General features: G+C 36.1%; 2 protein-coding genes across 3 annotated transcripts; one reads left to right on the top strand and one right to left on the bottom strand.

Moving 5' to 3' along the window:
• Positions 1 to 4,962: 4,962 nt before the first annotated feature.
• On the bottom strand, positions 4,963 to 8,880 carry LOC147282398 (curculin-like (mannose-binding) lectin family protein / PAN domain-containing protein). 2 transcript variants are annotated; one of them, XM_086247230.1, is made up of 3 exons: positions 8,437 to 8,880; positions 7,822 to 7,994; positions 4,963 to 7,462 (listed from the first exon to the last, which is right to left on the bottom strand). In XM_086247230.1, the coding sequence occupies exon 3, from the start codon at positions 7,439 to 7,441 to the stop codon at positions 5,138 to 5,140; it is 2,304 nt and encodes a 767-aa protein (XP_086103356.1). In that variant the 5' UTR covers positions 7,442 to 7,462; positions 7,822 to 7,994; positions 8,437 to 8,880; the 3' UTR covers positions 4,963 to 5,137. The 2 variants fall into 2 exon arrangements, with proteins under 2 accessions (XP_086103356.1, XP_086103357.1); XM_086247231.1 differs by having other exon boundaries at positions 4,963 to 7,994.
• An 8,254-nt stretch (positions 8,881 to 17,134) lies between these two features.
• On the top strand, positions 17,135 to 19,702 carry LOC147282397 (Pentatricopeptide repeat (PPR) superfamily protein). Its single transcript, XM_086248528.1, has 6 exons — positions 17,135 to 17,291; positions 17,386 to 17,504; positions 17,790 to 17,969; positions 18,278 to 18,334; positions 18,745 to 18,809; positions 19,244 to 19,702. The coding sequence occupies exons 1-6, from the start codon at positions 17,160 to 17,162 to the stop codon at positions 19,285 to 19,287; spliced, it is 597 nt and encodes a 198-aa protein (XP_086104654.1). The 5' UTR covers positions 17,135 to 17,159; the 3' UTR covers positions 19,288 to 19,702.
• The last annotated feature ends 4,477 nt before the right edge of the window (positions 19,703 to 24,179 follow it).

Genomic DNA, 24,179 nt, shown 5'->3' with positions numbered 1-24,179 from the left:
AAAGAAGCGAATAGATACTGGAGAATATTTATCAATGGCCATTAGTGCAGTTTTCATATATGATTGATTGAAGGGCCTCATGTGCCACAATTGTCACTTCTTCACGGTTGGTGTTGCAGAGTGTTTGATATGCATTATTAATTTATTTTCTAATAATTTAAACTTTCAAAATTCAATACTATGTAACATAAATACATGATCGATATTAAAAACTCTAGTTCTAGGAGGTTTGGAGTTTGAAATCTTTAATCCTCATCCCACTTGTTTTTATTTATTTTCTATAGAATGGGACTACACCTATATTGTTTGCATCTACTTGTTTTTCTACGTGCAGGATAAAACGCGTGAGAAAGGGTGTGAGTTTAATATGTATTATCGACGTATTTCGATCCATTTCTTGACATCTTAAATTTTTAAAATTCAGTAGTTGTTTATGAGATACGTTGGCGTGGTCCATACTGCTTTACTCAGCTTTAATCAGTGCTATGCATGCCGCATTGGTGGTTTGGTCTAGTGGGGCAGAGAAACCTACTGAAATATTACATGCCAAATATATTTAGATGATCAGTGGGAGATGGCCCAGATGGGAAGCTTCAGTTCTGCTGCATATGTGACTCAGAGTCTGCAAGTTGGTATCTGCCACCAAATTTTTTCTCAGTGACTCAGTGGGGGACCCTGCTGATTCCTGAATGAGGCCACACAGAGCAAGTGGGAGATAGGATATTGGTTGGTGCTTTTGCAGTCTGGGTAGGTCCCATTTGCACTATTTTACTTCACAATTTCACATGCTATGCAGACTGCAGTGCAGCTATATTATGCTTTGGTTTTGCAACTTTGGTCTTGTTTTCTTCCCTTTCACATGCTCTACAGGACCTGCAAAACTGCCTGTTTTGGGTGCTTCATGACAAGTTTGTATCACTTTTCTAATTCTTAAAGTAACCTATTGTTTTAGGGGTTTAAGGTCTAGGAATGTGTTTAGTAATACTTTTTATTTAGTCTCTATAGCATGCACAAAAAGAAAAGTGTACCTAACCTAACTAATAATGTTATGTGTGGTCCAAAAGCCTTATCTCAAGTGGCATGGGTAATAATGTCATAGGCAATGCCAGTTTTAGAAATTTGTTTTTTGAGAGCGTCTTGAAGAAGAATCATATCATTTAGTTTAGAAATTGTCCTTTTAAGATATTTTATTAAACAGTTTTGTCCCATCATTTAGAGAAAAAATCAAAGAAATTAAGGACAATTAAATAGAAAAAACATAGTTCCATGGGGTCAATTGACCCCAATGATATATGTGGATTAGTCACCAGTTATATATGCCTACTTCTAATTTAACGTTTGACAACATAAATTTTTATATTAAGATTATAATAGGTCAAAAATTCAAGTACAAGATAACAATTTTTCAGGCTCACCGTAAAAGGGCCCGTGAAATTTCAGAAACAGATCACGGGCATTTTCGGAATGCTACACTCAAATGGAGTTGGGCCTAACCTGTGGCCTACCTGGCGTCCAATCTGGAAGTTAACATTTGGGCCTAACATATCATCTGCAAATGGGAGGACAGAAACCTGCATTAGGAGGGCCCCAAATTAATCAATTGGGGCCCATAAGAGGCATCCCCATGATCAGATCTGAAACTTCAGTCCGTCTCCAACCTGCTTGTCGGTTACAACCTACTTCTAGGGACCCCATTCTGGTAGCAAGTTTAAATTTGTTGGGACACCTATATTCATTTGATGTCAAAATCAATGCATAGTTGTCTAGTTCAAGTTGTATTATTTGAATTTGGATTTGAATTATCTGCTTATTTTGTTTTTACTTGTTTTAATTATAATTGTAAAATAATTTAAAAATTTATGTACCTCCACTTATACCTGAAAAGTATTATGAATCAATTTCATCATGTTTCATATTTTTAGATAATAAATACATGGCTATAATTAAAAGTCAACAAAAAACAAACGGATTGGAACTGAACTGTTTTGTGCTTATGCTTTGGTTTGTTTTATTTAAGCATTCCCTTCACTATTTATGGGGCATTCTTTAGATTAGGGTCTGTAACAGTTGCAATATCTTTTCTATATTATAATGCAACAATGTCCACAGTGCACACTCACTTGGGCAGCATTGATGCAAAACTGCTCACCTTATTGCATGGTCACTTGAAGAGTTCAAAAATCCCAAACAAAGTCATTACCTATCACGCTTGAGATGATTAGGACTTTGATCAGTTAATCAAGAGGTTTGGATTGGCTAAGTTTTTCCTAAAACCAAGAAAAAGCTAAAAGAAATCATAAGAGAAAGCTCATAGCTGCACGTAGGGGTGGCGCGCGGTGTGGTTCGGTCCCGTTCTCCTCCGGAACCGGGCGCTGCGCTGTATATTCATACGCGGTGCGGTTCGGTGCTTAAAACCATGAAGGGAGTAAAAAAACCAAACCAAACCAAACTATTCCATGTGCGGTGCGGTGCGGTTCTCCACTGCGGTTCTGGTCTTTTTATTATATTTACATATGTTTTAATGTTTTATAATTTATATAAAACATATGTTTTGGGGTTTGAGCAATTGAGTTTGGCTGGGCAAACTAGTTTATGTAACTAGACTATATAGAGTATATATAATATATAAAATTTTAAACCTTAGGGTTTAGCGTTTAGAGAATGAGAGATGAGTTGCAACCAAACCCTATACCATAAGTTTTAAATCCTTATACCATAAACCCTAATATCCTATAGGACCTATACCATATCCTAAACCTTATACCATAAATTTTAAATCCTATACCTTATATGGCATATAACACACTTATATAGTATATAACTATATATTATACCCTAGAACTATAAACAATTAAAAAATTTAGTATATAGAGTATAAACTATAAATAATATACTAATTTTTTTTATATAGAATATAAAGAATATACTAATTTTATTATATAGGGTAATGGGTATAACTAAAATTATTAATTTATTATTATATTATATATCTAGAAAATAAGTCGTAGGGTTATATAAAATATATTTTAAGGTCTAAACTCTAAAATATAGCTAGGTTAATATTAATTTTAATATTTTATTAGGATTTAGGGTCTAAAGTGTATAAAAATGTATACAAAAGGTGTATAAAAAGTATATAAAAATGGTATAAATATGTATAAAAAATATATAAAATGGTATATATATATGTATAAAAATATCAAAATATATATTTTTTGCAATTATGCGGTGCGGTTAAATGAGGTGTGGAACCGAAACCGGAACCGGAAAGATGCAGTGCGGTTTGGTTCGGTTTTTTTGATGGTGTTGACTTTTTTAGTCAATGCGGTTTTTTATGATTTTTTGGCGGTATGGTTCGGCCGATTTTGGCGGCGCACGGTTAAAATGCCCACCCCTAGCTGCACGACTGAGTATGCTGGGAAATGGGAATGGATATTGTTCGAAAATTAGAATGATTCTCTTCTATTCTTCTCTATCTTGAAGGAATTTATACTAACATTGACCATTCGAATATACAAACTAGGAAACAATTACAAGCAATCAGCCTAATTGTAAGCCTAATCAATCAGCTTAATTAAAGGTAATGAGATCAATCAGTATAAATCAATATCAGCATCAATCAATCATTGATGATAACTTCATGCATAACTTCCATACCAAACCAAGGTTAGTGTGACTAATGATATCAGCCAAATCCTACATAGTCAGATTGTTTCACAAGAAAACATTTTTGTATTATAAACAATTCATACAGCGACAAGATACAACAGCTACAGGATCAGGGGTGGATTTTTTGCCCGACTTACTGAAAATTACCACCGCCAAACCGATTGGATCGGTATGTTGTTGTCTTTTTTCGGTTTCGGTCGATTCTCCAACCGAATCACCACTCTCGGGGTCAGAAGTGGCATGAAAACCACCCCTCTCGGACTACCAAAATGTCGACCGATCCTTAAAGATCCCAAAAATTTGGGAACCGACCCAAATCGGTACAGAGGCGGTTGTTTTTTCTCCATTCTGGTGAGGATTGGTTCGGTAATCGGTTCAAGTGTTTTGGTTCAGTTACCGAATCGATTCCATCCCTAAACAGGATACCCCTTAATTAATTGAACAATACTCATTTAACAAAAGCATTCATTAAGGGAACAAAGATTTTAATCTGCTTTATCTTCACAATGCTTCACATAATGCTTAGTTACTGTTACTATTCTTATGTATATTGGAGTTGGGAAGAATAAATAATGCAGAGTTGCAAGGTAGTTACCAGAAGGACCTCTTTCGCTCACCCTTTCTCATCCATATATCATCAAAGAAGCCAAGCCAAGGATGATTTGCCTGAGAACACAAAATATATAGAGCCAGAGTTTTCCATCGCGGGGCCAATGCCTCCAGCTGTCTCTGAACATTAACTACATTCAAAGAGGAAGCATCGAGTCGTTGACCTCGAGGCCATGAACTCAAGGAGGACATGTAAAAAACAGGTAAGCTAATAGCAATCAAGAGAAGAATGCTTTAAGTACTTGTGACAATATGAAACAGTATAGCTTTTCTACACATCCTTAAGCTAAAATGTGCTTTTTCTCTTTTTGCCATTGGCAAATGTAGAGAAAACCCCTCACCTCATAGAACAGTTATTCAATGGTTAGGCCTATCTGAGCTCTGTTCACTATAAGTATTTCATGCCGCTTCCCCAGTATTCTCCATCTATATTATCACCTGAGAGAGAATGCTACGCAAACTGGAATCCTCCATGGGGCTTAATTACCACCTGATCACGACCAGAGGAAACATTGGAAATGCCAGAAATGCTGTAAACGCTTGTTTTGGTGTGTATGCATGTCACTGTACTGTCACAGCCATTCTACCACACCAAAGGCAAGCTGGAGAGAGAGAGAGAGAGAGAGAGAGAGAGAGAGAGAGAGAGAGAGAGAGAGAGAGAGAGAGAGAGAGAGATGTGCCACCAAAAAATTGCATTTCAATGTTCATGATCGATTTCAAAACATACATGACAAAATAACATTTCGTTATGGTCTGCTCAGATGGGGGTAAAATTTTTGGTCATGCCTATCTCAAAGAAAATAACTCAAGGCCCAATTGTCATTGTGTTGTTAGTCCTACTATACACAGCTTGAAACTTCTACAAGTTAAAATTAAATATAGCTGGACTGTATGGCTCTGAGCCTGCATTCAGTGACTCCTCTTCTACCTCCAGTGGCCCCAGAACACCAAAAGGGGGTGGTGGGGGATCAACACTCAACGTGCCTTCTAACACCTTGACCACCTCTCTCATTGAAGGTCTTCGATGTTCTTCAATTTGGAAACACCAAAAGGCAATTCTTAAAGCACGTTCCAGCTCTTCTGATATAAACCCACCACTTATTCTTCTATCTACTACATTCTGTGGACGCCCTTCCAACCACTCTCTGTATGCCCACTCACAAAGGTCCTCAACTCCTCTACACCCAGTTACCAATACTAACACCATCATGCCAAAGTCCTCTATATCTCTCTCTGCAGAAGAGCACGATGCCTCGTCGACTACTTTCCCAAGCCCAAATTCAGTCACCTTGGCCTCCAAACTTTCATCCAATACAACATTTTGACATTTTAAATTCCCATGGCTCATAAATTCCCTACAGCTTGTGTGCAGATAACAAATGGCCCTTGCCACACTTAAGCATATATCAACTCTCTTTCCCCAAGTCAGTCTCTTACACAGTTTAGGGTCTTCTATATATTTCTCCACAGAACCATTCTTGACATATTCATAGACTAGAAATCTGTGATTTAACTCACAACAGTAGCCCTGCAGCTTCACAAGGTTTTTGTGATGAATGCTTCCAATCTTCGAAACTGCACTCCGGTATTTTCTTTCTTCGATGGTTGCATTCAGGTCTTTGACTGCAACTGGTTTTTTATTTGGAAGAACACCTTTGAACATCTTTGGTCCAATCTGATGCTTAAAGTTTTCTGTAAGGTCCTCGATTTCGGAGAAGGATAACACAATCAAACCATTTGAGTTGGGGGAGGTATAAGAAAAAGTGGCTTTCTCCCTAACCAAATTCCTTCTTCTGTAGAAGCAGAAACCAAGTAGCAATTGAACTAAAACAAATACAACAAATGTTCCTGAGGTCGCTCCAATTAGACAAGGGAAACAAAACTTATGAGACCGTTCGAGTGAAGGGGGGGACTTCGAAAGATTGGGATTTACAGCTATTGGATCTCCACACATCTTCACAAAAGATACTGAACTTAGTGAGGGATCTGAGTAGCCAGTAACATACTGTGTTTTCTTCATTAAGCACTGTGCAGTTCCATCATTTGAGAAGGTTGCAGCTGTACAAAATGGGTCCTTGAGACACAAGCTTTTACATTCCTCTGAACTAATTTGGGCAACTAAATAATCAGTTGGTGGGTACATTCCATATAGAGAAGTATGGTTATACTTAACAATGTTGGAGCCAGATTCACATGGCTGAACCAAACATCTTGCAATGGGCTCATTGGTACGCTTAAAAGGACATTGGCAATCAGGGGACCCAGATTCATTAAAGACACAAATGCCATGTCGGCCACAGGTTGCAAACACATTGCACTGGTTCTCAACAGCTTGCCAGACTGATCTCCATGACTTTGAAGCTTCTACCCATGAGTATAACCGCAGATTACCATCAACATCTAGCCTAAGAAACCGGTAACTTATGGTATCATTATGATCTTCCCCAAATAGAGACCAAATAGGTTTCAGGTTTTGGTCGCGGAGTTGTAGGGCTCCATCGGCGGTGAGGCAAGCACTGAGATTTGAACTAGAAGGGCTTCCACTTGTCCAATAGACGACATGACTTTCCCATCTGAGTTGCAACTGACCAGAAGCGTTCAAGAAAAGGGTGTAGTAACTAGACAAAGAATTCTTGCTTGCAGCTCGAAGTGTTTGAAATATAGAGAATTTCTGTCCAGGAAGAAGTGTGTCAGATGGAGTATCAAAACTCTGCCATACAATATGTTTCTCTTCATTCAATAGGACAAGATTTCCATTGTCATGAAGTGCAGCTGAAACAACAGATAATTGGCTTGTTTTGCTGCTCCATACAGTGACTCCCTTCAAGGAATCGAATAAAACTAGTTCACCATCCTGGGTCAGCTGGACATAAGAATTGTTACCAACCATGAGATCAGCTCCAGTAGTCCAAACCACAGCTTGGTTACCAAGCGGAATAGACTTAGAATTGAAACGGATTCCAACACTATAGTTTGGCTGATCTGGACGGTTAAAAAATCCGAATGCAAAATCACCATTGGGAGAGACCCAAATGTTTTTATCAACTACAGACACTTTTGAATTCAAGGGAATCTCTGAAACAGCAAGAGCATGTAGCAGGAATCCAGCAAATATACAAAGCAGGAAAGACGATTTAAGGAAGTGTCCCTCCTGTTCAAGCATATTTGAATATGCTTATATATCCTACAAAAACAATAAATTAGTACTATGACAACCTTAAAGTGCTGAATCATAAAGGCATATCAAAGTTAATGAATCTCACTACAAAATTTTACAGTAGAAAAGTAGAAGCAGGTGAAAAAGGTTGGCTAGTTCCAGCATTTTCATGAGCAAGCACAATGCAAAGTAAAAATGGCAAGAATCCAGGCAACTCAGAGACCAAAAAAAAATCAAAAATCAAAGGCCAATGACTAGATTTCAATGTTTTTAGGCCACTAAAGGTGGTAAAATTCATGTTTCAAAAGTGGCATAATAAGCTCAAAGAAATAACAATAAGATAAATAGATTCCAGACAAATCAAGAGGGAATTCAGAATATGGTACCTGAAAGCACAGTCAGAATCCCAGGACTTCAACAAGCCAGCATTGAAAGCCACCATGGAAATCTCCGAAATATCCCATTCTTATTCTTTGGGCCCATAACAAAATCGACACGGTGAGCACCAAGATTTTGAAGAATCAGAGAGAACTGACTGAGGTATGGAGTAGAGTTTGACCTGAAAAGAGAAGTTAAAGTGACAAAAATAAGCTGTAAAGGGAGAGCAAAAAAAATTGGATTTTAAGGGATCATAAAGTGGGTGTTGAATTGAAACCAGGGCATAAATGGGACCCAAATTAGCCAATTGGATACACTGTTTAGGTAAAGCAATCACTTTCAGGGTTTAAAAGGGTAAACACTCTATAGTAGTCTAGACAATGATATTGCAGACAAATAAAACTAAATAATTACTAAAACAAAACAAAATAAACAGAAAAAAAAAAATTAAATAAAGAGAAAACCCCATTGTTGGAATAAGCTTCTTCTATGGATTAAAACCTTAGATTGGCAGCAACTTAAGCAAACATGAAATGGGTTTGTTTCCAATATGCACTATGACTGAGTGAGATTTGAAAAAAAAAATGAAACTTTAAACACTGAGTGAGATTGACAGTGAGTACCACACTACAAGCCCAGTATGTCTCCACGTTGCACCATTCCGGGAAGACTTTCTCCTAAGCAAAATTTCAAATCTCAGGCTTGAAGAAAAGAGACAGGGCCTGCTTTTCCTGAGAAACAGACAGGGACCCAAGACAGAAACTTGGACACCCAAAACAAGAGAATGGGCAAAAGGGTCAAAGAAATGAAAACTAGGAGGGGACTAAAGCTGAGGATAAGAGAGAGGAACAAGTTGGAGACATTGTGAGTGGCCAAATGGTTGTTGAAATGGAGATGGGTTGGGATGAAGGTGCTGCTTAAATGGAAAGCTTGCTTTCAATTGAAGAAGAAAATATGGAAAGTGGGGATTGAGAGGCGTCAATGTCGCCTGAGATAGTGAGAAGGTGTCAAATAGACGCCGGTGAAGAGGGACTATATTTTGGTAAAGAGTGAGTCCACAGAGTGAATAGAATTGAATGGTAGTGAGTAAGAGTAATATTTTGTCTACTAGCCTACTAGAAGGGTTTTGAGGATTTTATTCCTTTTTTTATTTATTATTATTTATTAAATAGAAGCCTTTACTCCTTTAGCTATAAAAATAGAAAATGTTAAAATGGTTATTCTCAATAGTGCTTTACTGCTTCCTTTTTTTTTTTTTGGGTCTGGAGTGCTTACTGCTTTTGATAACGATTCAATCCATTTTTAAGTCATTTGGCCTTTTTTCTTTTTTTCCTTTCCAATACTAATTGAAATATTCATTTATAAACTCAAATTCCCTTATTTGGTAACTTTTAAAATTCTACGTGTGATTAGAGAAATTCATAAATAAGACCGTCTAACCATATGTATGTTACGACCATAAATTCTAGTTAAATAGGTATCAATTTCAAAATTCTACGATAAAACACACCTACCACCACAATCGTCATTGCTAAGACCACTGCCACTATCTCCACACCTCAACACCCACCGCCACCACCCTCACTACTACCACTACCACCACCGTTGATGCCACCACCACCACACCCCTGTTTCCACCACTATAACCCTTACCATCACCATCGGCACCAATGTCACGATTACCACCACCCATGCTTCCATTATTGTTGTCACTACCACCAGCACCACCACCCTACCTGCGCTACTAACCATCACTTGCATTGCTTTTAAATTTTATTATGCCTAATAGGTTAGCTAAACAAGAAATTCACAAATTCTTTGAATTTAAATTATATCTTTTAAAGTTGCGTAGTATTTCCAAACTTCTTTATCCAAACACATTGGTGATCATTATAGGACTAGAAAAAAATAAAATAGGGACGCCAAATTCTTTTGTACATGAACTCTCCTATTTGTCCTTATTAATAACTTGTTTTTTTCCTTTAAATAGATGATTAAAAGAATAAAAGTTAAAAGCTACAGGATATGAGGACGGTGAAGTAATTTGTATTGATGACAAAGAACATAAAATTACTGAACCAAAGAAATAGTGTGGGGGAAAAAAGAAAGCAAGCTCGTGTAGCAATGTAGCATCCACAAGAGAAAATGGAGAGGAGTAGTTGATCTGAAGACTGAAACCGTGTATGGCAGACAATTACGACAAAAACTTTGGAGGCAGCTCAGCTGTCATTCCACCAAGTCTTGCCTTTTATCAAACAAAATAATCAACAACTCACAGCTCCTTTTAAATTAAAAATTTAAAACACAACGTACAACAAGAAGATAATCTTCAAAGCCATAAAGCCATTATTACCACGATGAAAATGATGAAAAAAAAAAAAGAAAGAGACTCTCTTTTCCTTGTTGCTTTTTTTCTCAAAAGGATACAAGAATTAAATTAAGCCACAAAAGCCAAAAGCTCCATGAGGTGCATGCAATGCAACAAAAGTAACTTTCTTCACTTGGATTCCCAATTCTCAATTACAATGGACTAATGGAGTGAATGGACCCACTCAACTGCATGGTTGATGATGTTGATGACTTCATATTGTCATACAATAAATCCCAAATTATTGGAAAGGATTTCAAATTTCAAACGATCAAGAGTTGTAAAAATGGGCCCATTCCCAATCATAAGCCCGAGATACCCTGAAGTGGTTCAACTGCTAATGAGCCCGTGATGTCAAAAATACTGTATGTCAAACTCAAGCATCTCTTAAGAATTTGGAGAGAGATCGAAATAGATGTAGAGAGAAGCAAGATATATCAAGGTTGCCATTGCATTATGCTTTTAATTTTCCTATTTTTCATGGAGTGAGAAACTGGAGGAGGATGCAATCAAATTTTTCATGGAGTGACATCCTTCAGATTCTTGTACAATGTTGAATTCTTGAGTAAAATTGTGTGTCACTAGGTTGTGGGCTGGTCAGGCAATAGTCCAACCAACCCACAATTTTTTTATTATTATGTTTAGACCACAACCCAGCCACTTTAACCTCCATCTCCAATCTCAACTGGTCAATTTCCATTCAGATTCACTCTCTACATCCTAATTTCAACTGACCAATTTCTCTCTCGCTCTCTTTTCTCATTCGATTTTCTCTCCGACTTTTCTTTTTCTCCCTCTATTTTTTTCTTCTTAACTTTTTCTTTCAACAATCTATACACACCTCAACAACTCATATTCTAACACATAACACATATCACACATAAACCCTAGATATTTCCTCTTATCTTCTTTTAGGGTTAAAGTACTCAATTCAAATTTATACAGATTTTTATAGAGTTTATATTAGTGATAAACTCAAGGAGCTTCTATTGAGAAATCTAGATCCCTTGTGAAGCCCATTCCGCATTTTAGTTCAAATACAGACGTTTATTTTTGAAGTCATAATTCAAAGGTTATCCTAACAAAATATTAGACAAATCAAAGACAATTTAACATTTTTAACCATTTGAACAAATTTATAGTGTTTATCAAAAACACTATAAATTTGTGCATTTCTTTTTTCACAATTAAATAGGTAAACTCCCCTTTAGTGCACGTTTACTAACATAGAATGAGAGTGAAAAAGGAATCGGAGATAGAATGACTTGGAGTGGGTATGAGTTTTACCAACCATTTGGAATCATAATAAAAATGAAACTGATTCCCATATGTTTACTAATGATCATGAATCGAATGAAAAATAATTTAATTACTAAAATATCCTTGCACAAAATACATTATATTTTTATTAGAAAAAAATGAAGGTAATTATGGTATGAAGCTATGACTCTAGGTGGAATGAGAATCAATATCAAATCCTCACAAAGGGGTGTGACTGGAAAAATATATATATATATATATATATATATATGATTACTGATTTTAGAGTGGGTCATACTTACTTTTTGATTCCCAAATATAAGTAAACACATAATTAAGGTGGAATGAGAGTAACTTTTATTTTTTCCACTTCCATTCCATGTTAGTAAACGTGCCTAGGGGTGGGGTGGGTTCGGTTCGAAAACCGAACCGAAATAGACAAATCGACGATCGTCGAAATGGCCATATTTGATGTCGATGCCAAACCGCCGGAAGTCGATTACTGGCCGATTCAGTACTGGACGGTGACGGTCGGTGATGGGCCTACCGCGGCTTCCTCCTCTTTCCGCACTTCTGCAATGTGGTGATGGTGATGGTGATGGTGGTGAAGGTGAAGGTGAAGGGTGGAAAGGAATCTGGTGGTGCTGATAAAAAGGCAGAGAAGAAGATGAAAAAGAATAAGAACTGATGGTGATGGTGATGGTGATGGTGATGAGGATGAGACTGTCTAGTGTTTAAAACTGAGAAAAGAAATAAGACTGGCTATGTGTGAGAGAAAGGAGGCAGAGAAAGCAACTGTGTGTGTGTGTGTGTGTGTGAGAGAGAGAGAGAGAGAGAGATAGTATGTGAAAAAGAGGAGGCGGAGAGAGATGAAGTGATATAGCCGGCGGTTCGATATCGGTAACTGTTGGTTTAGGGAGACGACAACAGTTTCCGATGCTACGACTTTCAGTGCGGTTATAAGACCAAAACTAAAATTTTACAAAATCAACTGAAACCAATCGGTTCAAGCTGGATAGTTCGATTGGTTGTCGGTATTTTCGGTATTGTCATTCAAAAAACCCACCCTTGAACGTGCCATTAGTATTCAAGCTATTGAATCAGGTAAGCCACTATCTTCTATTTTTCTTAATAATGTAAGAAGTGTAACAAACATTTCAATAAGATTCACATCATTGTGCCATTAGTGTTCAAGCTATTGAATTAGGTAAGCCACTATCTTCTATTTGTTTTAATGATGTGAGAAGTGTAACAAATATTTCAATAAGATTCAAATCATTAATTCAAAGGGGTTTATTCCAACAGTGGTCTCTCAACTATTCTACAATGATGTGAATCTTATTCCAACAGTGGTCTCTCAAACTTTTTCACAAATGACACTTTGGTCCATTCCGTCAAATATTTCGTCAATATTTTAGATAAATAATTTTAATTTTTTTCTTCACCATAAATAAAAGTATGAAAAAATAATTTTAAGATAATTTTCATTTTTTTTCTTCACCATAAATAAAAGTATGCAAAATATATATATATATATATTTTTTTTCAAAATATTTGAGGTAAACTTTATTTTTAGGCATTTTAAAAATTGTGATTATAAAATATATTTAATTTTGTATAAGGGCATTTTAATAATCAAACTGATTTTTATTTTGATTCATGCAAATAAGTAAATACGTGCATAAAAATCATATTATTTCTTGTTTCAATTTCTGACAGTTAAACACAGTAGTGAGAATGTCTAACTCCAATGCCTACTTACTCTGATTACTCCTCTGATTCATTATCACTATGATTCCAATTTATGCTTATTCCGTAAACGTGGCCTATTAACAATTCTTGCGGAATAGCACGCAAGTGGTCACTTCTCATTTTTAAGTTGAAATCTGACAATTCTCGGATCAGGTATCAAGTTGGGGACAAAAACAGAGTCTATATTACTATGTATAAATATTTTTAGGGAAAATTTTAGTTTTAAGACTCGAATTATACTCTATATATTTATTTAAATATCAATTTCACTTTTGTGTAAATGGGAACTTTAATTTTAATTTTGTGTCAATTAAAGATTTTTCGTTTATTTCATTAGAAATTCTGATAAAAATTGATGACGTGATATCCTTATGAACATAATTGTCTCTTTGCTTAGAAAATAATTGCAAAAATTAAACTAAAAAATATAAAACTAATAGAATTATAAAACACTTAAATTATAACAAAACATTATAAACCAGTAAACCACTTAACAAATAAAAAACCAAAAATTATAAAGAATGAAACTAAAAGTAAAAAAAAAAAAAAAGATTTGATAGAAAAAGAAAAAGAGAAAAAAAAAAAGTTAGTAATATCAATATAATCAAGGAACCCATGTTTATCTTCCCAAACAATTCGAAATGTTATCTTCTTAAATTATCAAATTGAAGCAGAAACTCAAATAAAAAGTTTTGTATAATCAATGGTTGGATTTTCAATCCAACAAGAAAACAAAAAAAATAAACCAGCTACATAACATAGGGCTTTATTGATGGGGCCACCAGAGAACGTTAATAGCAACAAGATGGAGAGAGGGAAGGTCATGCAGTGGTCGCCTGGTCGGATCTTCCCAAGGAGCTCTGGCCTCCGATCTGGAGATTGTTGGCACCCCTTGGGTCCGGAGGTACGGAGGTACCACACCAATAAAGAGAAAAAGAGAGAAAGAGAGTGATCGAGAAAGTGAGGGAGAGAGAGAGAGACAGAGAGATGGATGATAAAGGTGGGGGAGTTGCCGGCGCGGGGAGGGACGAGATCGGTGGCCGGAGAGGGGGAGGGAGGTGGGAGGGGAGGGGTTTCTGAATATTTCTTTATTTTTTTTCCTTTCAGTTTTTATTTTTATTTTTTATAACTATTTTAGAGTTGGAGGGCAGTGGGACGAAGTGACGATTTTGTCCCTAAAAAATGATAATGTGACATGCACGTGACTATTTTTAAATGAAAAATGTAACACCGTTGGCAAAATGTCCTTACTTGACACAAAATAAAAGTTGTAGTCTTATGAAGTGAAATTCATATCTTTTTTTTTTTTTTTTTTGAGAAAAGGGAAACTTCATTGATTAAGGATAATTGGAAACATCTGCAGAGAGGATTGGGAGCAACCAGGGGGGTGCTTCCTCAATCCAAGTGGAGAACTCATTACATGATAAGGCCATTTTGGCTACAGCATCAGCTGCCATGTTACAGCTACGAGGTACCCATTGACAGGAGAAGGAGATAAATAAAAGGCCAAGTTCCACAACCTCGTTGAGCAGGGCAGCATCAGCACCCAAATAGAGCGATTGGGACACGATCTTTGTCACCGCATCCTTGGCATCAAGCTCCAGTAAAACATGTTATATTAAGATTTGGAGAGGGACTTACATGTCCCTGGGATACCACAACTAGTATCATTCTCTCTCTCTCTCTCTCTCTCTCTCTCTCACATCTCCTTCTTCTCTCTTTCTCTCTTTGCCGTTACACAAGCCTATCCCTATCACAGGGGCATGCAAATTATTCTCTAGAATTTGACACACAATGTCAATAACAAGCGTACAATCCATTTGGATATGGGCTGGGCATGTGGTTAGCTGGCTCATTGTGCACAGTAGATAAAAAGTCCTCTTAAGACACTGTTGTTTAGCCTGTTTTCTTGTAGTGATTTCAAGATTTTTTTTTTCTTCAGCAGTGGTTCCTAAACTATTCCACGAGTGACACTTTGGTCACGTTTTAATTTCTATGGTGCTCAAACTTTTCCATTTGTCTCACTTTGGTTCATTCATGTCACTTTTGTTAATATTCTGTTTAATTGTTGACAACTTGACATAGCAATTGTGGGTCTCATAATAAATGCTTACATGGACAGCATAATAACAAAAATTTAAACTTTAAAAAGTAATATTATAATCCAATAATATAATAAAACAAAAAAACAAAATAGACCCACCCCCCACCCTACCATACCACACATTCCCCTCCCTCCCCCAACCAATTGGAATTCTATAAATAAAAAACAAAATCCAACTTATGAAACTCAAAGCGATATACTCGGGAGGGGGGAAAGAGAGAGAGAAAGAGAGGGGAGGATGGAGAGGGAGGGTCCACCGATGGTGGAGCGACGGTGGAATGGGTGGGTGGGAGGGAGGTAGGGTGGTTGTGTTATTTTATTGTTTTTTAATATTACTTTTTAAAATTTAAATTTTTTTATTATGCTTTTATCCATATAAACAATCATTGTGGGATACGCAAATGTCATGTTAATAATTTAAATGGAATACTAACAAAGATGACAGAAATAGACAAAAGTGAGACAAATAAAAAAGCTTAATTAAAAAATTAGTTAAAAGACCAAACTGTCACTTGTAGAATAGTTAAGGAATCACTGTTAGAAAAAAGATCCTTAAATATTGACGAAATATTTGACGTTTTTGACGGAATAGATTAAAGTGTTACTTGTGTAAAAGTTGAAAGGCCCTAAAAATTAAAGAAGTAGTTGAATGACCAAAGTGTCACTTGTGAAATAATTAAGGACTTGTGAAATAATTAAGGGACCACTGTTGGAATTAACCCCAACTCAAAATAGAAATACACCGTCTGAAAAAGAAGACAAAGAAGACTGTACTTTCAATATTCAAACATATTAATTGGCTTTCTTAATTTTTTGTTACTTTTTATTTTTTTAACATAACTATCATAAGTAACAGCACTTACAATTGGTATGATTAACAGTCCACATAGATTCAAGTCAAAGAAGCAAAGTGAGAACATCCTTGATAGGAAAGAAAAAAAAAATTATGGTCGCAAGACCAGAGAAGAACCAGCATGACATAGAACTCTTTGCCAATGTAACAAACTAAACATTATTGTATTAAAAATAATTTAACCATATTGTCAAACAAGACTGTCACCAAGATTATTCAACAAACACATTAGAGGCATAACTTATTTTTCGGAGTATTTTTGCACTAAGATATATATTGATCAACAGGCTATGGTTTTCCTAGACCAATGATATGAATGAACAGGAACAGGAACATGTTGTCCTCCATTTCCACTAACTAATAGTTGCGTGTATGGTTTTGGTGCAATAATGAATCTACTTGAGTTGCAAAGTTCCATCTTTGTTTAAAGTTTAAACCACTATTCCACTAACTAATAGTAGCGTGTATGGCTTTGGTGCAATAATGAATCCACTTGAGTTGCAAAGTTCCATCTTATGTGTAGTGTTCAATAAAATAAATACATATATGATCATTTTCACACATGGCCTAAAGATTTGGTTGAGTTGAAGTTGCATACATCAAATTACATCTTATGTGTAGTGTTCAATAAAATAAATATTATATGATCATTTTCACACATGTCTCACAATAAACTTTTCATTGCAGCTAATTTTCATTTTGTAGGAAGAAAGGAATGCATATGATATGAGGTTGGCAATCTTGCAAAACAATCATGCATTTTTGCTGAAGCAACTCACAGCAATTTCAACTGAAAATTGAAGACAACCCTCACTCATGACTCTCATAAGCTATAACCGTCATTGGGCTTTCTTCACTGTCAAGAGTCCAAGGCCCAAAACCAGCCCACAAATGATTTATAAATTGGGGGTCCTAACTGGGTAGGCCCAATGGTATCTTTTCTAGACCAAAAATCCCCAGATTGATTGTTTGAGAGTTTTGAGTCTGTGCCTCTGTTGCGTGGTATGCAATGGAGACGATAGTGAAGAAATACCAGCAGAGGTTCAGGAAGGTGAGGGACGAAATGGACCGCTGGGCTGAGCTTCAATCTCGCTTGCTTTCACAGTTCAGGAACGCCTCCTCGATCATCCACAGGTTGCAGGTCTCGCACTTCTTGTCCAATTCATTTTCTATTCATGCCACAAAAATTTTGAACTTTGTTAATTTAGAATTTGGGTTTGTTGGGGTGTGATCAGGTGCTTCAAGATTTGAAGAATTATGGTGTGTTGAATGGCGTTGTTGGGATTGAAGAGGCGGTGTTGGCGAAGCAGATGGAGTCGCTGCAAAAACTCTTGCTCTCCATGAACAAAACCATGTAAGTTTCTCTTTTTGTTTTTGCTTCTTCTTTATTGTAATTTGACTTTTATGGTACTGTGTGTGTAATGGAGTGAGTGTTTGTACTGAAAATATGCAATTTCATTCATGCCCAGTTGTCTTACAGAAATGTATTGTGACTATTTGTTATGGCAGTCATTTTGTAGTTAGTGATTTTAATTATTATCATCGTCTTCACTTTGTTAGACCTGTCGTATAGGTTTTTTTTTTTTTTTTTTTTTCTTTGTAAAAATAAATAAATATATGAATTAATGTCTAATTTCAGGGAAGAGTTTCATGGTGTTGTATTGTCTCTTGGGAAGCTTCATCGTGATGGTAGGCAGATGGTAAAAGGTGGTTCTAGTCAGCTGAGTATAAAACAACTGCAGCAAAGAGTTGGTGTAAAACCCAGTCTTGCAGATTGCTTAGATGGGCTTATGCTGCTTCAGGACATGCATTGCTCTGAGTATGTAACTTTTCTATGTGTTGAAATTGTTCAGTGTATGGCTTTGAGATGTCAAATGAGGTGTTGCCGTGTTTCTTCCCTATAGTTTATGTCACTTATCGGTAAATCAGGAAGTTAATCTAAATTGCTGCAGATTCTTTCCTGCCATGCTTTTGGTGGAGCTTTCTGCCTAAGCACATCTTGGTTGTACACACACACACACACACGCACACTCTAATGTAATTGAACTTGGTTTCTGGTCATGTATGAGTCAAGATGACTTGAACCTAGTTCATCACTAATTTGTTCTTTTGCCCCTCTTTTATCAGGTACCTTTTGAAATCATCATTGGTTTCAGTACTGTCTGCACTTGCCTTGAAACCCAGGTGTGTGAAGTGCTTATCTTATAATCAGACTTGCTATTTTTACCTTTCTAATTTTCTCAGGAACTTGATCCAGATACTTTGGAACATGTTCTTTAATAAAGCTTACTGTCTTTTCTCTTTAACACGTCAATACCAACGGCCATCTATGTAGCCCCTTTCTTTTTTGATGATATCCTATCCCAATTTCCATGCTTTCATTTTTTTTGGGGGGGGGGGGGTGGTGGGGGGTTAGTAGACCGAACTTTATTGGACTTCAAATAAACTCCATACAGTTTGGAACTTGGGCTTAATCTGCAGATGTATGTGCCATTTTTCAACATGTTAAAAAAGAAAAAATATATATAAGTTCTATGGTTTGTGTACTTAAATGTTTCCAAACAAATGCTTATCCTGGATCATCAACTTTCCAGTGCCAGTGATTTGGGTGCTCTCCAGAAACTCTTGATTGATCAGCCTAACATCCCCAAGGAGGAAGGTAAGAAAAGTTGTATAATATGTGAGAGGGTTAGACAAATTTTTACAACTACATATATGCTAAGTTGAGCCATTTATATTCATTTTACTATTAAGTATAAAGATTTTCTGTACTATGGCTGTTTTTTGAAGAGTTTAATGTTCTTTTTTTGTTGAAATTTTCATTGTGGAATCAAAACTGGGACCTTTATGGTTTTCATTGATTTTGATATTTGGTGCTGATATACTCTAGGTGAGACCTTTAATATGAGAAAATGTGTTAGCCAACCACCTAACCTTTATCTTCTTTATGGTTATAAATATCCACTTGTAGTTATCTCATTCTGTTTGCCCTTCAGTAATTGTTTATTTTATGTAGTTGTCATTATCTATTATAAATATTTACTGATCGTACTACTAAACTCATGCTCTAACTGTTGAATTTTTTGTCTGCAGTTCAATTCATCTTTGACATCATATTTGCCGAAGAAATTTGTTGATCTTTTTTGTAACAATGGTTGCAAACTTTCCTAGCTCTGGAAATGGGAAGCAGTTTGAGAAACCTCTTGGTTTGGTAAAAGTGATCAGTAATGACAATTAGATGCTTGTACTCTGGTGCTGTGACTTCAAAAGGTGCCTGCAAAATCTTATGTTAGCAAGTGCACAACACATCAGAAAATCAAACTTACATGTAATATCCATGGAAGTGCTGCAGAAGGCTGGAATATTTTAAGTTCATTGTTGTGTTGTTTATGCCTCTGAAATTCTGAAGAAGTGATGTGTATGAACTTCTAGAATCACTTCTGGATTTTTTCAATGCATGAAGAAGGTCGGTTGTAAATGTTAAGGTTGTATTGTTTGTAGAATTGAAGAAAGAAGAAAATATAATAGGAGGGTCTATTTTTACCCACTTTTTTTACTCAGTGCACTCCCCACTCTTTTACCCTCAATTTTTACATTTGATTTTACTTTTTCATGAAACCAACAACTGCAGCTCCTCCAGCTTGGGTTGGCAGGTGATTTCACCGGTGAGCCTTCCCTCACGGCAATTTCAAGGAGACCATAAAGTGCTGCAAGACCCAAGCTGGTTTTTTTTGGGGAGCAGGCAAGACCCACGTTTATATTAGTTGATAATATGTAGCTTGTTCTGTATGAGTTGTTCTCTATTGTGGATTAAACATGCAGAATAAATGGGGAATGTGAGAGAGCCTTGGAACGCTAAAGCATGAACTTCGAATGCTGAAACATGTACGTTTGAATGCTGAAACACTTTCTCGTTCATGCTGAAACATGTAGGTTTGAATGCTGAAACACTTTATCATATTTCACATTTATTCCGTATAAGAGAATTTCACTCTTCTATAATCTATATACCACTAAATATAATTTTTAATATATCAATTTATAAAAAGGAAGAAAAAGAAAGATACACAAAAGGAACCCAAACCGTCAATGCAATGATGATTTGACAAGTGTCATCCATGATAGAATGGGGGGAACCCACTTTGGTCCCCATGATAGGGGGACAACTTATAAATATGTAGAGCCGGCCAAATTTCCATGTCATATTCCTACAAGAATAAATGAGGTGTTGGTTTAATTAGTTAAGACTTAAGAGTGTTTGGCATTGGCCTACCCCCCAAAACCAAATGAAGCAGTCCATTTCTATTGTTTGGTCTCTTTCTCTGTTCATGGATTTGGCCGATTTAGAGGCTGCTTAAATAGGGTGCAATCTCATCCCCACATTCCCAAATCTTCAAACTTAATTGGGACCATTTTCTTATCTTAATCTCTAATATATGCAATGCAAGTGAATGTTGTTTTCAAGGGGTACTTATGCTTCTTTCATGTCTACATCTCAAAGCCGAGGAAGCAAAAAATGGATGTTGTTGTAACACGAATTCTCCAAGTAGCTAAACTCAGAAAACGATGGGTCCTGTAAACACAAGAAAAACCTTCGGAGGTATGGTGAGACCGGTGTGGTGTCGGCCAAAGGCTCTTCGACGGTCAAGTCAGTAAGCAAGATCAATATCAACTCAAAGCAGTGGGCTTAGAGCTCTAGAATTACGTACCTTTGAATGATCTTATGAGAGTCTATTTATAGTGGATGATTTAATCTCTATGGCCTTAGGATTGTAAGTTGATTTGACTTGTAATCACCGGGAAGTATAATCCATGTTGGATTGAACTCCTATACTTGAATCCTTGTTTGAAGAGGATTCAAGTCTTTTAATTCGTTTGAGAGTTGGTTTCCTAGTAGAGCATAGACTTCTTAGGTCCCTTTAGTCGTGGCTTGTATAGTAATACCTTCGTAAGCTTACAATTGAAAGCATCCACGAATTTGGGTAGGAACATGGACCCATCCTCGAGCTTGGACGGATCCATGGGCTCGGGTGGTTCCATTGATTTGGATGTATTTATACAATTGGAAGCATCCGGCCCTCCTAAATGTATGTGGCAATTGTTCCTCTTACTCTGTGCTCAATGGGTCCTCCTATTTTATGGTGTTTATACCCTCGGCGTTGTTGGTGATAGCGCCTTGTCCAGAGGACCCTTTTAGACTCTCACAAAGTCACAAGTATGAGACCTATTCTTTAAACCAAGGCACCCTCTTTGTTATAGGTGATAGAACATTGTCTATAGGTCCCATTATATTTATAAGAGCATAGGTCTCATCATCTAAGTCAAGGCATCCCCCCGTATATCTAGGGGCCTATGTCTTTCTCTAATTTTCTCCGGACCCACTCCAAATGTGTGACATAGGTCCTATGTAGAATTTATCTATGGTCCCACAGATGCGATTATAATGAACCTTTGGATTGATAAATCGTTAAGACAATTATTCTAATAACTATTATATTTGATGCGGCCAATTGGGTCCTGGCCGTTATTTAATAATATAATTAGCGGCTACGAAATTAAGGATATTTTGGTCATTTTATAATTAGATGTCGCTAATTACAGGATATTTTTGGCTAATTAGCGGCTACATTTTGTCATTCAGGAGATTTACACTCCTGATCTCAGCCCGGGAGAAATGCCATGTCATCCACTAGTTCAAATGGTTATTCTCAATAGTTATTGTTTTGTTTAAGTAACCTTACTGAAAATAAAACCTTCCTTTGTAAAGTTAATCTATTTTGTGCATAATTTGTCTTTTTTAGATTTATCTCTTAGTAACCCTTCCTTTGTATTTATTGTCCATTATTTTGTCAAACAGAAAACTGTTTTCCAAAACAAGCTCATAAATATCAACGAAAATTTGAATGAGAATTTTAAAGGCCTTCATGAACCTCTTTCCTTTATATTTTCATGGTATCCTGTCTCATATAATAAACACCTACACAAAACCTTGTCATGATTATGTTTGGAATCTAATTCATATTAAAAAAATAAATAAATTTAATTATAGAAGTCCACTATTGACTGTGCAATTACAATAATACTCATAAACAATTTGAGATTAGGGTACTTTACCTTATAAAACATTCCAACTAATTTCCTTATTCAAAAGGACAGTCGTTTGCTTTATTACATTCCAAGACAAAAATTACCATCGACTGCATCTACAATTTACTGTATTTGCAGTTACAACATTGTAGTTACATATATTCTCAATAAAAAAACATTAACTTTACTTAATCAACCAAAAACATACTTAAACACACTATAAAAACCCTTAGTCAACCCCACAAGTATTAAGATTCAAGTTGAAAAACAAAGAAAAAAATTGAATGACAACTGTAGATGCAGATGTCATTAGAAGTAACAAATTAAGTGTCCTTTTGAGTAACAAATTAAGTGAATGTTCTTTTGAATAATTTAAGAAGTTTTTTTGTCATCAGAAGTAATAAATCTTTGAAATTATTTATAACCAAACCAATAGGAATGAGCACTTCCTTTTACTATTGGACAATCACCCCTAGCTTACATAATTATATGTGTCTCTGACTCTCTTCAAGGTGTTAGACCCTTAATAACAATTTTATAAAACTTAATTTTCACATGATGAAATATACATTTTATGAAAATATATATAATGTCAATTCAAATATTTGACATGTCACACAATTAATCGCCACATCATTTTTTTTACAAAAATAAAATAAGTATTCAAATAAAAAAATATTTGAAATGTCACATAATTCTCAGGCAATTATAACCCCAACCTCTTCTTCCTTAGCCATAGCCCCTTTTTCTCCATCCTTCCTCTTCATTCCTCATCACTCTAGCTCACAACTTGTCCCCTCCTCTCTCTCCTTTGTCACCCCCCATCCCTATCTAAGAAAATTCCCTCTTTTTTTTTTTTTTTTCTCACTCTATTAATAAACCCTTATAGAGTTGTAGCCTTATAGGTTGATATTTTTTTTCTTTTACTTTTTTCTTCACTAAATATGTCAATTTAAATACATAATATAACAATGTAGAAGTGTAAAACCACATAAAATATATCCATACACACCATATTACAACATAATAATAAAATTTGGCACAACTTTTGACATTATTAAATTTTGACTCGTTATATAGCTGTTCATTTTGAAAATGGAGATAGTAATATTCTGGGATTGACTTTAATGGTAAATGTCACATTTTTTATTTTCAATGTTGTGTTTTTGCATACCAACCAAAGAGTATAGTTTTTCAAAACTGGTAGGCTTCATCGGGGTACACCACAAGAGCCAAGAAATGGCAAAAACCATTTTTGGTATGGTGAACCTTGGGCATTGGAAAGTATTTTAATTTGGAATGACAACGAGGTGAGTTTTGTTTGTCATGCATATTCTCACCCTCTTGGATAGGTGGGCTCCAGATAGGTAGGTAGATGTGTCAAATTGGTTAGGCCGACACGAGTACGACATGAGCAACACACAAGCACGAAACGAGCAACACACAAGCATGAAACAGGTCAGACCAATATGAGCACAACACAAGGCCGACATGAGTACGACATGAGCAACACACAAGCACGAAACGAGCAACACACAAGCATGAAACAGGTCAGACCAATATGAGCACAACACAAGGCCGACATGAGTACGACATGAGCAACACACAAGCACGACACGAGCAACACACAAGCATGAAACAGGTCAGACCAATATGAGCACAACACAAGTAAATGAGTCAGACTAGGCCAGACCGAATCTAGATATTAGCTATATGGATCAGTAGGAGCACGGCAAATTATTAAAAAAGGCACGGTACGAGCACAACACGACACAATGTCAATTTGGCCCGTTTGACACCTTTACTTATAGGTCAATACCTTTTTTTTTTTTTTTTTGTTCCTCACTAAATAATACAACAACTTAAGTTTATTCTCGCCCTCGTTTGATAGATAGAACTCTTATAGATTGTTACATTTTTTTTATTACTTTTTTTCCTCACT

Source organism: Dryas octopetala, chromosome 6 (genome assembly GCF_963921425.1).
Source record: "Dryas octopetala chromosome 6, drDryOcto1.1, whole genome shotgun sequence".
Classification (NCBI taxonomy): domain Eukaryota; kingdom Viridiplantae; phylum Streptophyta; class Magnoliopsida; order Rosales; family Rosaceae; genus Dryas; species Dryas octopetala.
The sequence above is the reverse complement of the archived record's forward strand: the minus strand, read 5'-3'. Positions and strand labels throughout refer to the sequence as shown.

Bases quoted from the DNA above. Each gene is read 5' to 3' on its own strand.
- LOC147282398 (XM_086247231.1), bottom strand. From the start codon at position 7,441: ATGCTTGAACAGGAGGGACACTTCCTTAAATCGTCTTTCCTGCTTTGT.
- LOC147282397 (XM_086248528.1), top strand. From the start codon at position 17,160: ATGGAGACGATAGTGAAGAAATACCAGCAGAGGTTCAGGAAGGTGAGG. The intron at 17,292-17,385 runs GTCTCGCACTTC...GGGTGTGATCAG, and splicing joins CGATCATCCACAGGTTGCAG to GTGCTTCAAGATTTGAAGAA. The intron at 18,810-19,243 runs GTAAGAAAAGTT...TTTTGTCTGCAG, and splicing joins TAACATCCCCAAGGAGGAAG to TTCAATTCATCTTTGACATC.